The 13,583-nt window shown below is 39.3% G+C and overlaps 1 protein-coding gene across 3 annotated transcripts in view; it reads right to left on the bottom strand.

Annotated features, from left to right (window-relative positions):
- Window positions 1-13,583, bottom strand: part of edil3a (EGF-like repeats and discoidin I-like domains 3a) — a 237,402-nt gene that overhangs the window by 22,546 nt on the left and 201,273 nt on the right. For all 3 annotated transcript variants that reach the window (XM_065266725.2, XM_065266726.2, XM_065266724.2), the window contains one exon: window positions 3,980-4,135. In XM_065266725.2, the coding sequence (XP_065122797.2) occupies window positions 3,980-4,135 (156 nt within the window). The remainder of the gene's footprint in view (window positions 1-3,979; window positions 4,136-13,583) is intronic.

The raw sequence follows: 13,583 nt of genomic DNA, 5'->3' as shown, positions 1-13,583 counted from the left end.
AGGTGTTAGAGACACCGTACAGTCGTGGGGTGTCAATACACAGTATATGGCCAAACCGGGGTTTTTTTCGGCTAGCGTCGATAGAATTATGGACAGCGGGCCGTGTGTGTGTATTACTGATTGCTTGTCAGTAAGGCGATAAAGTGTTTAGAGACACCGTACAACCGTGGATGTCAATACACAGTATAGTAAGCACGGAAATTACTCTTTTTAGAGGAATTAAATACCGTTCGCCACTATAGTGAGGTCGCATAGCCGACAGTATTACACAGTATGTTTGGATAAACAGCACACAGAAAACATTTCAGGGCAGTCCAGCCGAGGCGCGACATAACCCCTTTTTCCCAGACAGTTTCGTTCTCTGTTGATGCAGCTATGCTGCGGAGACCAGAGCTCAGCCGTTCAGGTGCACAAGCCTCAGTAGTGACGGTGACCGAACGGCTCACGGAGCAGGGTAGTATGTCTAGGTAGTTTAATGTCAGACTGAACCCATCGCAGAGAGGAAGTCTGCCGCGAGGCCCGCGGTTTTGCCGTTTATTAAAAGGGCAGAAAAACCGGGTATATATATATATAAGAATGTACCAATATTCAGCGCACTGATATAGGACGGGACTGAATAAAGGGAGGTATTCGGGCCTCAGTATATTATAAACAAATTCGTTCTGCCTCTTATTCCGTCTAAACCAGAGAGAAATTACCAGGCAGACGAAAAATGAGCTATCTGAAGTGAGATCGGCTCAGGCCAGTAAAGCTCTATAATAAGTGTTTTAGCGCTCCAATAGAGGCGTGTCCGCCTTATCGAGCAGACGAATGAGATCGTGCCGCTCCAGGAGGGGAGGGGCATGAAGCTCTCTTATAATGAGTGTTCTTGGTGCTCCAATAGCGGCGAATTGGCCCTATCGAGCAGACGAATGAGATCGCGCCGCTCCAGGAGGGGAGGGGCATGAAGCTCTGTAATCGTTGAACACTGGACAGCTGCATTTAGAGGCAGCGAGCCGTAATACCGCGTGCTAGCTAAGCCGTTAAGAGACCTCACCACTGTGGGGAAAGGAGCGAGGGACTCCGCGAGCGTGGAGCACGAGTGGCTGTGCTATGACAGAGACAGGGGCAGACCGCCCGTGTTTGCTTGTCGTATGCATCTATCCAGGTCTACGGTTCCCCGCTTGTTCATCTCAACAAGAGAGGAACGGCAGAGGGGAGCAGCAACACAGACAGAACAGCCATGCGTCGTGACGGTATCACCCGATGCACTCGGGGGATTCATATATGTGCCAGAGATCTCGCCACTGAATGTAAGAGGAGCGAAGGGACTCTGTAAGCATGAACGGTTGCGGTGTGACAGAACACAGGGGAGGTTAGTCCGTGTGTGCTTGTCTATGCATCCATCTAGTCTCATGGCTCGCCGTGTGTTCATCCCGGCGAGAGAGGAACAGCAGGGGGAGCACGAAACATGGATAAGACAACCAAAGCATAAGCGCGGTCCCGGCGTGGGAGGTGCCAGACCGGTAACGCGCTCGGAGGAAATTCATAGCAGAGAGGCTCATCGAGCCGCTGTGCTGGACGCTATTACAACAGCGCCTGCTCTTTTAGCTTATAGCCTTTATATTAAAAATATTGATCTTACCGGGCGGCCGCAGGGGAGACCTCGTCAGGCGTGTGTCCGCTGCACAGGGCTCAAACCACGGCAAGCGAAGGCTATCTTCGGTTCTCGGCCGGAAAGCGGCAGGGGAAGACGCTAGACCTGGACTCTGCTATCTTCGGTTCTCAGCCGGAAAACGGCAGGGGAAGACGCTAGGCCTGGACTCCGCTGCAGGGCTTTTGTCAACGGCGAGGTAAGGCTTCTTCTTTTTCTTCGGAGCAGCGAGAGGTTCGCGCTGAAGGAGAAAATAATGAGCTCCTGACGATTGAACCGCGCTTATATAAGGACGCGTTCCTCCCGCGCGCGGGTTCAAACGTCATTAGTCTGTACTTTGTACAGACGTTAACCAATAGGCTTCAGTCACGGAGTAAACAGGAGTTTCCCCCCATAGCGTCAGCTAACTGACGCAATGCGAAGTGAACCGTATTGAAAGGGAACTTGATGATACATTTTACATAAAATTTGCATGTACACCATAACCTTATATATTTTTTTGTTTCATTCATTAGCATTATTGCTAGTTAAAGGAGCATTTCACCCGTGGAAACATTAATCTTTATTAAAAGTGGATCATATTTGTAATCGAAATGTAACATAAATTTAGAATTTGGTGCCTATTTGACCGAGAAAAGGAGTGTTTGTAGTCTCACCCCCTCTGCAAAGATATTGGACTTCCTTCTTTCAATGATGCAAAATGATGATTTTACATCATTGAAAGAAGGAAGTGCAACACTGAAATCCATATTTCTCCTGTCTCAGGGGAAACAGAGGGAATGATGCATGACCATTCAAAAACATGACTGGGTTTCTAACTATACAAAGCTTAATGCAAATGGATGAAGTGTCTTTGGTATTTTTATTTCTTCTGTGCAATGCAATTTGTATAAATGTCTTTAAAAATCTATTTAAATACTTCTTAAGTGCATGTATCTAATTAGCAAAAACTTTCTGCAAAAAACTTTCTAAAAAACCCTAGTCCCAACCAGCTGGAACATATTCTAGGCATAAAATAACAGAATAATGATTTTCATTATAAGACAGGCAGGAAAACATTTTGAAATGATTTTGAATCATGAAATTTTGTATAGTGATGATATAACTTTTTTCATTTAGGTTGTGGTATTGTTCTTCTTTGGGTTTGAACTGACAGTTAATCTGCAATTTGGTTCATCAGCATTTTATCATTCATATTTAAATAAAAAGTGGATTATATTTACGGTTTATTAAAGAGATTAATATTAGAGATGAACAGAACATAAAGACGGTACTGTTTTGATTTGCACACTACACATAATGTATATTGCACCACTACAGTATCAAATACTATTGCAAATAGTAAGTGTTTTGTAAAACAAAGCCTTATATAACATGGTTAAAGCTTAAAATATAAATCTGAATCTAAAAAAATACATGAAAACTGGGACATTTTCAAGAACAATGGGATGTAGGATCAGGTTCTGCAAATCTTTCCATGGGGGCTATCTTTGACATTTTACATTTTCATCTGAAGGTCCATGCTGTGCTTGGCTTGCCAAGGAGCTGATTATTTGCCAGCCAATACTCACAAGCTTTCTGCCCTTAACATGGCACATACACCCATCTTTGGGCAGTAGCCATATACAAAGATTATCTCAGTACTAAAAATTAACCAATATTTGAGATGTGAATCAAGACTGTATTACAAACTGTCCTTTGAAATACTGAGGTCACAAACAAGCATACATATTTATATAACGTGAAAAGTAACATTTTTGTAGGTACTGTAGGCTACTACATGCTTATTCATGAAATATATTATGAATATAATTGAACTCTATGCCAAGTATTTGCTATTTTAAAAACAATTATATTCAGAATTGTCTTCAAAATGTACAAAACACAGCTAAGAGTTTAAAACATTAAAAATAACAGCTTCAATGTGGGAGATTTGACAGGGCTGAAGCTCTTTCCAGTGTATTGAAAGCTTGTAACCCACTGGAGTGTTGTGAACAAATGTTTTTGGCACACTCTTCACTTAGGCCTATTAGACTGGACCGTTATCTGGGTGGCCATAAAGAGAGTAAGAGAGAGGTATCGTGGGACAGTCCTGACAGGAAATATACAGCCCTTTACCAGGAAAGAAGGCACTTATTTAATTTACTGCAGGATATAAACATATCTATGGAAGCCAAGTGTATGGTGTATTGTTTAAAATGTGAAAAAAATAGGTGAAAATGAATGTAAAAATAGGTTTAAATGTGATTCAAATCAACCTTGAGATAAAAGTGCCTTTGGTCAAAATATGAAAGTTCTTTCTGTGCCTCCACATTATGAGTTTTTGGCATGTGACAGTGACAGTACCTTGTCCTTCTTCTGTTTCTCATCCTGATATATAAGCCATCTCTCGCCATCATTGCTGTAGGCCACCTTATAGGATCCAACAAACTGAACATGTCCGAAGTCTTTAGCCCCCTGGGTTATGACGCCTGTGATTTTAGTTGGCCGAAGCATATCAACCTAAAAAAAAGAGAGAGAAAAAGATCCGGGTAGTGTTTGGTGATTTTTTGACTCCCCCATACAGCCTATCATACAGCCTACAGTATATCTCTCACCCTTATCTTCCGACAATATCATTTAAAGATAATGCAAAGATATTTGGTGGGTATCATTAATTATTCACAGCAAAGTAGGCAATAAGAAGTATCCTTTTATTTCAGCTCAGCAGAACTGTGTTGCATGCCCAGCAGTATGTGATACAATTTGCATTTTGTTAATATTTTATACACTTTCATTTACTCAGAACCAAACAGTTATTTATGTTGCAAACTCTGAAAACTGTGAGATCTGTTTTGCAGCTTATTTGATTTGAAACATACATAAGATTATATTCACTAGATTTAACAATATATCTGTGATGGCAATATCTTTTTTGATAGTAAGGTTTTAAAGAAGATTTAAATACATCCAAACTACTGTTCATGCTTACAGGAGCAATACAGTAGGGTTTGCCTCCACAAAGTCTTTATAGGCTATGGTCATCAACTTTTTTGTACAGTGAGGCCAATCAAGAGCATTAACTGCTTATTTTCCTTTAACTTTTCAATTCAAATCAATGTAATTCAAAGCAGATTTACAGAGAAAGATGCTGCCTGACACCCCCAGCAACGAAGCTGAGGGCAACAATGACAAAACATAAGCTCAGATTTGAGTAAGTTTGATGCTTAGGGTGACCATACGTGTCATTCTTCCCTCACTCGTCCTGGCCAGGATTTTGGGTCCGTCTTCCGGAAGTCATATTTGTCAACCACATACATCATTGAGGTTTATTACTTCAGGTTCTATTTCAGAAAAGCAACCGTTACATTTTAAGTTAAGAATGAAACAACACTTGTATGTCTTATGTTTTTAACTGAAATACGAGAACCTTGATGACGTATGCGGTCAACAAATACAACTTCCGGAAGACGCACCCAAAATCCTGGCCAGGACGTGTCCAGGAGGAATGGCACGTATGGTCACCCTATTGATGCTGCTCTTAATAATTTCTGCTTTCAACAATGCAATAAAGCATTATTATTAGTAGTAGTACTTTATTGTTCAGCCAAAGCTGAAAATTGATCTTTGGCCTCGCCATACAATCACAAAATAATTAACAATACACAACATCCACAATAATAACATTAATATAAATATAAACATACAATATTAAAAACATAAATTAAACTATATATTTCCTAACCTTTATTTAAAAGACTTATTGCATTTGGTAAGAAAGTTTGTTTATATGCTTGTTTTATTATGCTTGTGCTTCATACTTGTCTTATGTATATATTATTTGTCTGCCTAAATTGCTTTCTCTGTATATAGACTGTGGTTATTGCATTTTTTTCTACTGTTCTATTTATCTTGTTCTTGGTTTCTTTTTATTGTTGCATGACTTATGCATCTGCACCAAGGTCAGTGATGACATATTTGTACCCTGTACTCACTGAGAGAATCGTAACCTTAACTTACACTCCATCAACATGGGTTTAAAGGAATAATGTAAGACTACAGACACGGTTCTGTAAATATAGATTCTCATATTCATCTTTATTTGTGGTAAATAAAATTCATTTTTTCATGGATCTTTTTATTATTATATTTTCTCTTTTACAGCATGGTGTAAAGATAAGCAAATAATATAATACTATTTTCTCTGTTTTGTTGACTTCATTAGCCAGGCACAATTATTTCAACTTGTGACTCAAATATTGTCCTGTGGCGGCTACCATGTGTGTTTTAAAATTGAGGTAGAGCTGATGGTTGCAATTCACAATCTCACCACTAGATGCCGCTAAATTTTACACACACCATAATAAAGTATTTAGTCTTTCTATAATATTTATTATACCTATAAATAACAAAACAACAACATCATGATTTCACATGGAACCTTGAACCCAAAGCTTATCTTTCTTTGACCAAGAAATCAAGTCAGCCCATCTACACAAATGTAGACCTTGAAGTAGAAGTGGTAATAGCTTTTATGTGTAGTCATGAGCATTTTCTCAAAGGAAATTCAATGCGAGTGAATGACTACAGATTTGCTCTGAATGCTAAGTGTTTAACCTTTACAAAGACAGTCTATTTAAAGTATTTAAGGAAAGCCCAAATGTGGATTTTACTGGGCGGAATAAATAAATGATATTATTTAACTAATGATGTCTTTATCAAGGAAGCTCTTCAGTCTAAAATGCTGTGTTATTTTCAACCCAGCATTGAATCAAAAAGGGTCAAACCCAGTCGTTGGTTTAAATTAACACAGAAAATGTTTATATTTGACCCAACAATGGGTTAAAATCCCCCAGCAATTTGGGTTGAAACAACCCAGGTTAGATTAAATTATCTAAAGGGGTTGGGTTCAACTCTTTTCTACCCACTGCTGAGTTGAAAATAACCCAGCATATTTTAAAGTGTATACTCCACCCATAGTCCTAAAAAAGTATGTCTCTTAATTTATGTCTTTCTAAGTCCCCATTGTTCCTACAGTGTCAGACAAAAGGTACAAAACTGTTCCTTTTCTGTTACTGGAGGGATACCCTGAAAGTAATTTTTTTACTACGTCATTCCATTTGGAAAACTGTGATGAAATACGAAAACTACATGCTTAGTTTCATGGTGTGTGTGTGTGTGTGTGAGGACGGTGAAGACGACAGGAGTAACCAAACACATAACTTTTAATGAAATAATAAGTAAATACAACAAATCAAACATACACCAAACATATTTTCAATACACAACAGACACCAACAGGCAAACACGACAGACTTAAATAGTGACAATATGATAAGGGGATACGAGTGGCAGGTGCATATGATTACAAACACAAATCAGGTGAGGGGGATCAGATTCATAGAGATTATGTTTGTCACACTCCAGTACAGTAGGTGGCGGTATGCACCTTTACAGTTGGTTTGCAACCCGCCAGTAAACCCACAAAAGAAGAAGAAGGTGAGGGGGAAGAGTGAAGGATGATGAGAAATGTGCTGCGTCCGAAACTGCCTACTTCATACTATATAGTACGCGAAAAGCAGTAGGCGAGATGAGTAGTATGTTGGAATACATAGTATTCGAAAAACAGTATGCGAAAAGTACCCGGATGACCTACTACTTCAGGTCAGATTTTGCAGTGTGCATACGATGGACACTTCACTATCCCATGATGCCCCGGGAGAGGAGTTATCCAACGAAGAAGAAGAGGCATGCGGCTGTTTTCGCGCTGGAATGACATGATGAAGACTTTAGTCAAGTGATGTAGCAACATGGCGGATGTAGTATAATCCCATTCATACTACCAGGATTCATACTATACAGTACCTACTGTTTTAACAGCAAGTAAGTAGGTACTTCATCTTATTCAGTACCTACGATACAGTATGCGGTTTCGGACGCAGCCATGGAGTCCAAATGACAATGACAGGGAAAATGATGGGAAACAGGCAGGGAAACAGAACGGGGCTGTAAGGGGACATGCAAACCAAAGCCTTTATACCAGCGGCTGGTGCATGTTTTCAATTCTTTTCAATGAAAGCGCAGTGTTTTTCAAATAAGCCAGCAGCTAGTGTTTTTTTCCTTGCTGAAAGCTGGTGCTTGGCATTTTTTCCGTGCTCATATGGACAAGTATCACAACAATCAACAACTCACAGCTCAAGTATCACAGCTACCAAAGCGCTCGGCTGAAGAAAGCTGGCGCTCAGCTGAAAAAAACAGCTGGCATTCGGCATCCTCCAGGTGTTTTCAGATGCGTTTAAAAGTTTTGGTGTGGACAACCCCTAACACTAAGAGCTTTCCAATGATATATAGTTAGATTAGTGTAGGCCAAACATATCATCTGTAGGATGGTGACAGTACGGACAAATGTACCAGTTAAATGTTAGGGGTACAAAACATATAACTGTACCTTTAAAGGTATCCTACACAATAGGTCCTTAAGGTACAGTTATATAAAGCTACAAAACAGAACCTACCACCCTAGCAACAGAAAATATATAGTTTTGTAAATTTTTTCTGACAGTGTGTGAAGTAATCTGACATAGTAAATATTGTTAAGCACAAAAATAGTAATAATTTTTATATATCTTTAAAATGATCTATTAGGTGCTAAACAAAGTAGCAGGTTATCAGCTCAAATGACAAAGATTGAGCTTTTCTAGCCACTGTTAAACAATCAGATTGTTTACACAGCATACCAGCTTTAAAGAAAACAAATTAAACGGGCTTTAAATAGCCATTCTGTTGAGATTGTTGGGTGGACTAATCTAATTCTGTGTGTTGAAGACTCACATTTAATTTACGATTCCTTAAATTCTCTGACCTGCTTTTCTGCCTCCTGGTGAGCTCTATGTAAATGTGAATGTGGGGGTGAAAACCTGGAGCATTTGTGCAAGAACATACAACATCCAGTAGAGTGGTCAGCAATGTCTATACTGTGCAGACAACAGTAGATGTGTTGAGCGGTGGTACCTTTTTTGAGTTTGCATGACGCGAAGCTCGTCAAAACATGTATGTAGCCCGTCATATGTATGTAGCCCGGGTTTATGATAAAAGAGACGCTCACATTTGCCAGATACTTGCTTAATCTCATGTGTAATAGACCTTTCTCACAGTAACCGGAAATACGTAATCGTCGTGTAAGCGGAGTTCCTGTCAAGCGTCAACACACTAGAAAAACATAAACCCGGGCAAGTTTAAAATGGATCAAAGAGTCTTCACAACTTCATTAACGGATTTGCCAAATATTACATTTGCTGATGTGACACGACTAATGGAGGAAAACTTTTTCAATGAAGAATTTGTCCATAAATTTCTAGGTAAGTAGAGAGCGAGTCTAACTGTTACTGAACTGTTAACTAAGACGACACATTATAAGTCTCGCCGGATAGCCTGAATCAAATTCTGTCTAACTTCACCATCAACAGGGAATTGATGGAACAGATACGGCTTTTTACATTGCCTTGACATTGGCTTTTTACAATCGCGACGATTGCGTATTTCCGGTCATAAATACGGAAGTTGTGAGAAAGGTCTATAGGAGTTTAGTGTTAAGTGAGTGTGTATTTCATTTATAATTGTTACAATTGTTTAATCACTGTGTCTGTGCCATCTAGAATCAAACAAACACATCATTATATCATTTGTTAGCTAGCTAAGAGAACAAGGCAGGTGTAAGACCCTCAAAACAAACAAAGGCTAGGAGCAAATTAGTCCGTTGTTCCCTTGTGATGAATATTGCAGTATGCCACTCAGTTCCTTACAGCATGAATCGTTTTTCATCTGTACAGATTCACATTTTAATCGCATCTTTCATCCTATTACATTATTTGTTCCACTGCTTAACAAACTGCATAAAATCAGCCCTAGAATGGGGAGGGAGAGAGAGAGAGAGAGAGAGAGAGAGAGAGAGAGAGAGAGAGAGAGAGAGAGAGAGAGAGAGAGAGAGAGAGAGAGAGAGAGAGAGACTACACACAAAGCACCATGACTGTACCATATAAATTCAAAAGTAGAACAATCTGAAGTCCCACAAACAGCTGCAACATAAAACGCTTTTCCCCACATACACTTCAAACCCAAAATGCAAGTCTGAAAACAAAAAGTTTTATTAAACCTGACAAACAATTCCTTTAACCCTTTAAAAAACAAAGCATGAAAGCATGAAAAATATTCTCCCTTTGATGACAAAAAAGCAGACCTCACTTCTGGATTCAACACTGAAACCAATGAATTTACGGAATAGCACCATGGAGAATTTTCCATTGAATGTCACTTGTTGTCTTAGGTAATGGTGGCTTATAAAGTGACCTCTATTCGGGTTTAACATCATCACTTAATTTAAGAACAGACTGTGTATTAATTATTTTGACAAACAATTTATTAATAAACACATAAACGCAGGCTCTACTGTATACAGTTTTTTAACCTTTACTTGAAAAAAAATGTAAAACATTTTTTTACAGGGTTTCATAGGGTTTTAACAAAAAACCTAATCTATTATCAATATGATCTTTCATTGTGAGAACTAATTTTAACTTTAAAACGTCCAAAAACGGTGTAAACACGCCAGCGGAGCTGATTCCCAAATCAAAAGTGAGATCCAGTTAAAGTCAGTATGTCCCAAAGTAAATACCATGGATGAAGTACAGTATTGAATTCTGGTAAATTACAATGTGTAGCAATGTCTTGCCAGGCTCCAAATATCAAACCTGAAAAAGTCCCCACACTTTGATAAGTTTCTGATAAAAAAAAGATTCTGACAAATTCCTCCAACGGAGCGCAGGATAGTGCAACTTACAGCACTATAGCAACAATCTGCTGAACCATCAAGCAGTCTTTGTAAAAAAATTAAACAAAAGGCAGCACATCTACTTTGTAAATGAACCAAACCTTGCCCACCCTCCTCTTTGGGGAAATAAAACACATTCTTGGTGCTTTTCCATTGCATAGTACCCCACGGTTTAAGTCGGGTCAGCTCACCTCACCTCACTTTGGCTTGGTTAGCTTTTCCATTAAGTTTAGTAGCACTTCGGAGTTGGAGGGATTATAGGCATGTCGTTTGCACTGCCTACACTGCTGTGACATCATACAAGTGAGAATGTTGTTGGAATGCTATACATTCCCATACATTCATTTATTTATTTCTCAATTTCTCAACAAAAATGTAAATTGAAGTTTAAATGAAAGTTTGCACATCGCGTTTATCACTACATCTGTCTCACATGACAGTTTCTGTACAAGTTTGGCGTCAGTCGACGAGCTCCACTGGGCCTCATTTAAGTTGCATTTAAGCATATTATAGACGTGCGCGACACGAATGTGCCGCCACAAACTGGTATGTTGTTCCCGATTGTCAACCTATAGATGTTTTTCATCGCTTAAAAGGAGTTTAGGAACTTATAGCAAAGCACAGATGACAACTGTTTACTCAAGACAGCGCAAGTTAGCATGAAGGTAAAGCTAATCTTTTATATTTTAGCTTCTCTCAGACCAGTCAGTGATCTACAGTGTTTTTGTGTCACGTTTTGATATCAGCTGGGCTCACTTGGAACCCCAACCGAGGTGGTACTAAAAATGTATTGGGTAGTACGTACTGCACCCAGTGGAAAAGCCCCCAAAAGTAAGCCGACCCGACCCAAACCGTGGGGTACTATGCAATGAAAAAGTGCCATACTGTATGTGGGATAAAATGTAGTTTGTCCCAAAAAAGTTCCCAAGAGCATCTTGAGCTTCCTTTAAAAACTATGATGAAGGGTCTACACAAGCCAGTCTATATCAAAGTGTGGATCATGCCACTAAATTGTTGACACAGAGTAATAAAAAAAATCCATTTATCCAAACGATCTTTAACCTTTTCCAAAACCCCTCACGATTTTTTATAACACACTTTTATCTCCTAAATAAACTCCTATTGTAAGTATTTTTTACCACCACTGTCCCCCCCCAAAAAAAACCCTTTAGTGTAGGAAGCTAAGGTCTTCCATCAGACCATCAAAAAAAAAAAAAAAAAAAACGTTTTGCAAAAAATCAAAAGTTGTTAGTACTCCACAAATAAGAAAGCTCATTTTGATCTAAAGCATTCTCCTCATCCAAAGATATTAAGACATGAAAACATGAGTACATTGACTACCTCCAACAAGTCTACACCCAAATCTGACCAAAAAGCCTTAGAGAAGTTAACTGGGAGGCCATCAACTCCTGGTGCCCTACCAGAGGCCCTATAAAGCTCGCCCAGGGTAAGAACCTCTGCGAGATCGTCATTTGCCTCTTTTGATACTTTTGGTAAACTGTCAAAAAAGAACCTGTCTACATCCTCTGACATGAGTTTACTTCTATAAGGATTTGAATCAAAAGTGACTGCCCTTCCCTAAATATCAGCATGATCTAACAATAAAGCTCCAACTTCAGAGCGCTGTGCATGAATAAACCTTTTCTCACCATTCTTTATTTCCAGATTAAAAAAGTATTTACATGGGGCATTCATCTTTGAAAATGCAAATGGACCAGAGCTCCCTGTGTTTTACAGCCCAGAAGATCATCCAGCTGTGCTTTCTTCTTTCAGCATGCTTCCAAAAAGCGAGGCTCACCAGTAGATTGAGCTAGTTGCTGCAATTCAATGATCATTTTTTCCAGAAACTAGTCAACTCCTTAGTGATGTTCAGAGTGTATTGTTGAGTCAAATGTCTAATTTGGACCTTGCCAACATCCCACCACTGATGAAATGAAACAAAATAAGACTTTATAGTTTTATGAACTGCACAAAAAGATGTAAAGGATTCCTTAAAAACAGTATCATTTAAAAGGTTAGTATTAAAATGCCAGCATGCACTTTTTGGTTTTATAGATCTTGAAACAAAGAGTGTTCCATACTGTGATCTGAAAAAACAGCTGGTGTAATTACATATTTTACATAATATGGAAAATAAATTTTAATTACTTCATAAATGTTGCTCAACATCTCTTGTACCATTAACATTCTGTCACGACACAGTAGGGAAGTAGGACGCAAACGCCAAGTTCGAAAATAAATAACATTTAATGACAAAACACGAGGGATAACACGGTGAACACAGGAACATCCAATACAGGGAACAGACGGGGTAGCAATGACAATAATCCGGCACAGGCTGACGGAACAAAGGCGTATAAATACAAACACAATCAAACATACAACAGGTGTGGTATGTTGGCGTAATTAGTCCATGAGAGTCCAGGTGAAACGGATAAGTGCGACACACAAAACATGTCACGGACTAGCCGTGACACATTCATTGTAACTAAATAAACTTCACTCATAATAACAAAACTCATAATTAATACTCATAATAATTTATTTCCACTCAACTGACCATCCCACGTAGTCTCAACGATGCATCGGGTAAGTATTAATGAATATCAACAATTGGCCGGTGTTGCGGTAGATAGTTTGCCACCGTTTGCCACTGAACCTGCATTAACGACGACAGTGGGGCATCTGGCCTTAGTCAAACAGGCTGGCGCGCATGGTCGGGTTGTGGTGAGATTTTGGCGTTTTCTTGTTGTCTTGTGTATTGCTGTAAATAGTATGCCATACAGAACCATTTGCCACTGAACCTGCATTAATGACGACAGTGGGGCTTCTGGCTTTAGTCAAACGGGTTGGCGTGTATGGTTGTGTTGTTGTTAGATTGTGGCATTAGGGATTGAGGTTAGGTCATGTCAAGGGTTTATGCACTGAGTTACGCGAAAGGAGCAACCTCAGGAGATGGAAGGGCTGAGGAGTAGTGTGGCAGAGGGTCACTCAATTGACCATCCCACGGAGTCTCATTGCTGCCTCAAGTATGCATTAAGGGATATCAACATCAAGTCCTATACAACAGATCTTGGTTTTTGTTGCTTATTTTGGCTTTTACAATTGTATTAGTCCTCTTTCTGAATAAATTTTGAACTTTGA

This window comes from Paramisgurnus dabryanus, chromosome 5 (genome assembly GCF_030506205.2).
Source record: "Paramisgurnus dabryanus chromosome 5, PD_genome_1.1, whole genome shotgun sequence".
In the NCBI taxonomy this organism is placed as follows: domain Eukaryota; kingdom Metazoa; phylum Chordata; class Actinopteri; order Cypriniformes; family Cobitidae; genus Paramisgurnus; species Paramisgurnus dabryanus.
The sequence above is the reverse complement of the archived record's forward strand: the minus strand, read 5'-3'. Positions and strand labels throughout refer to the sequence as shown.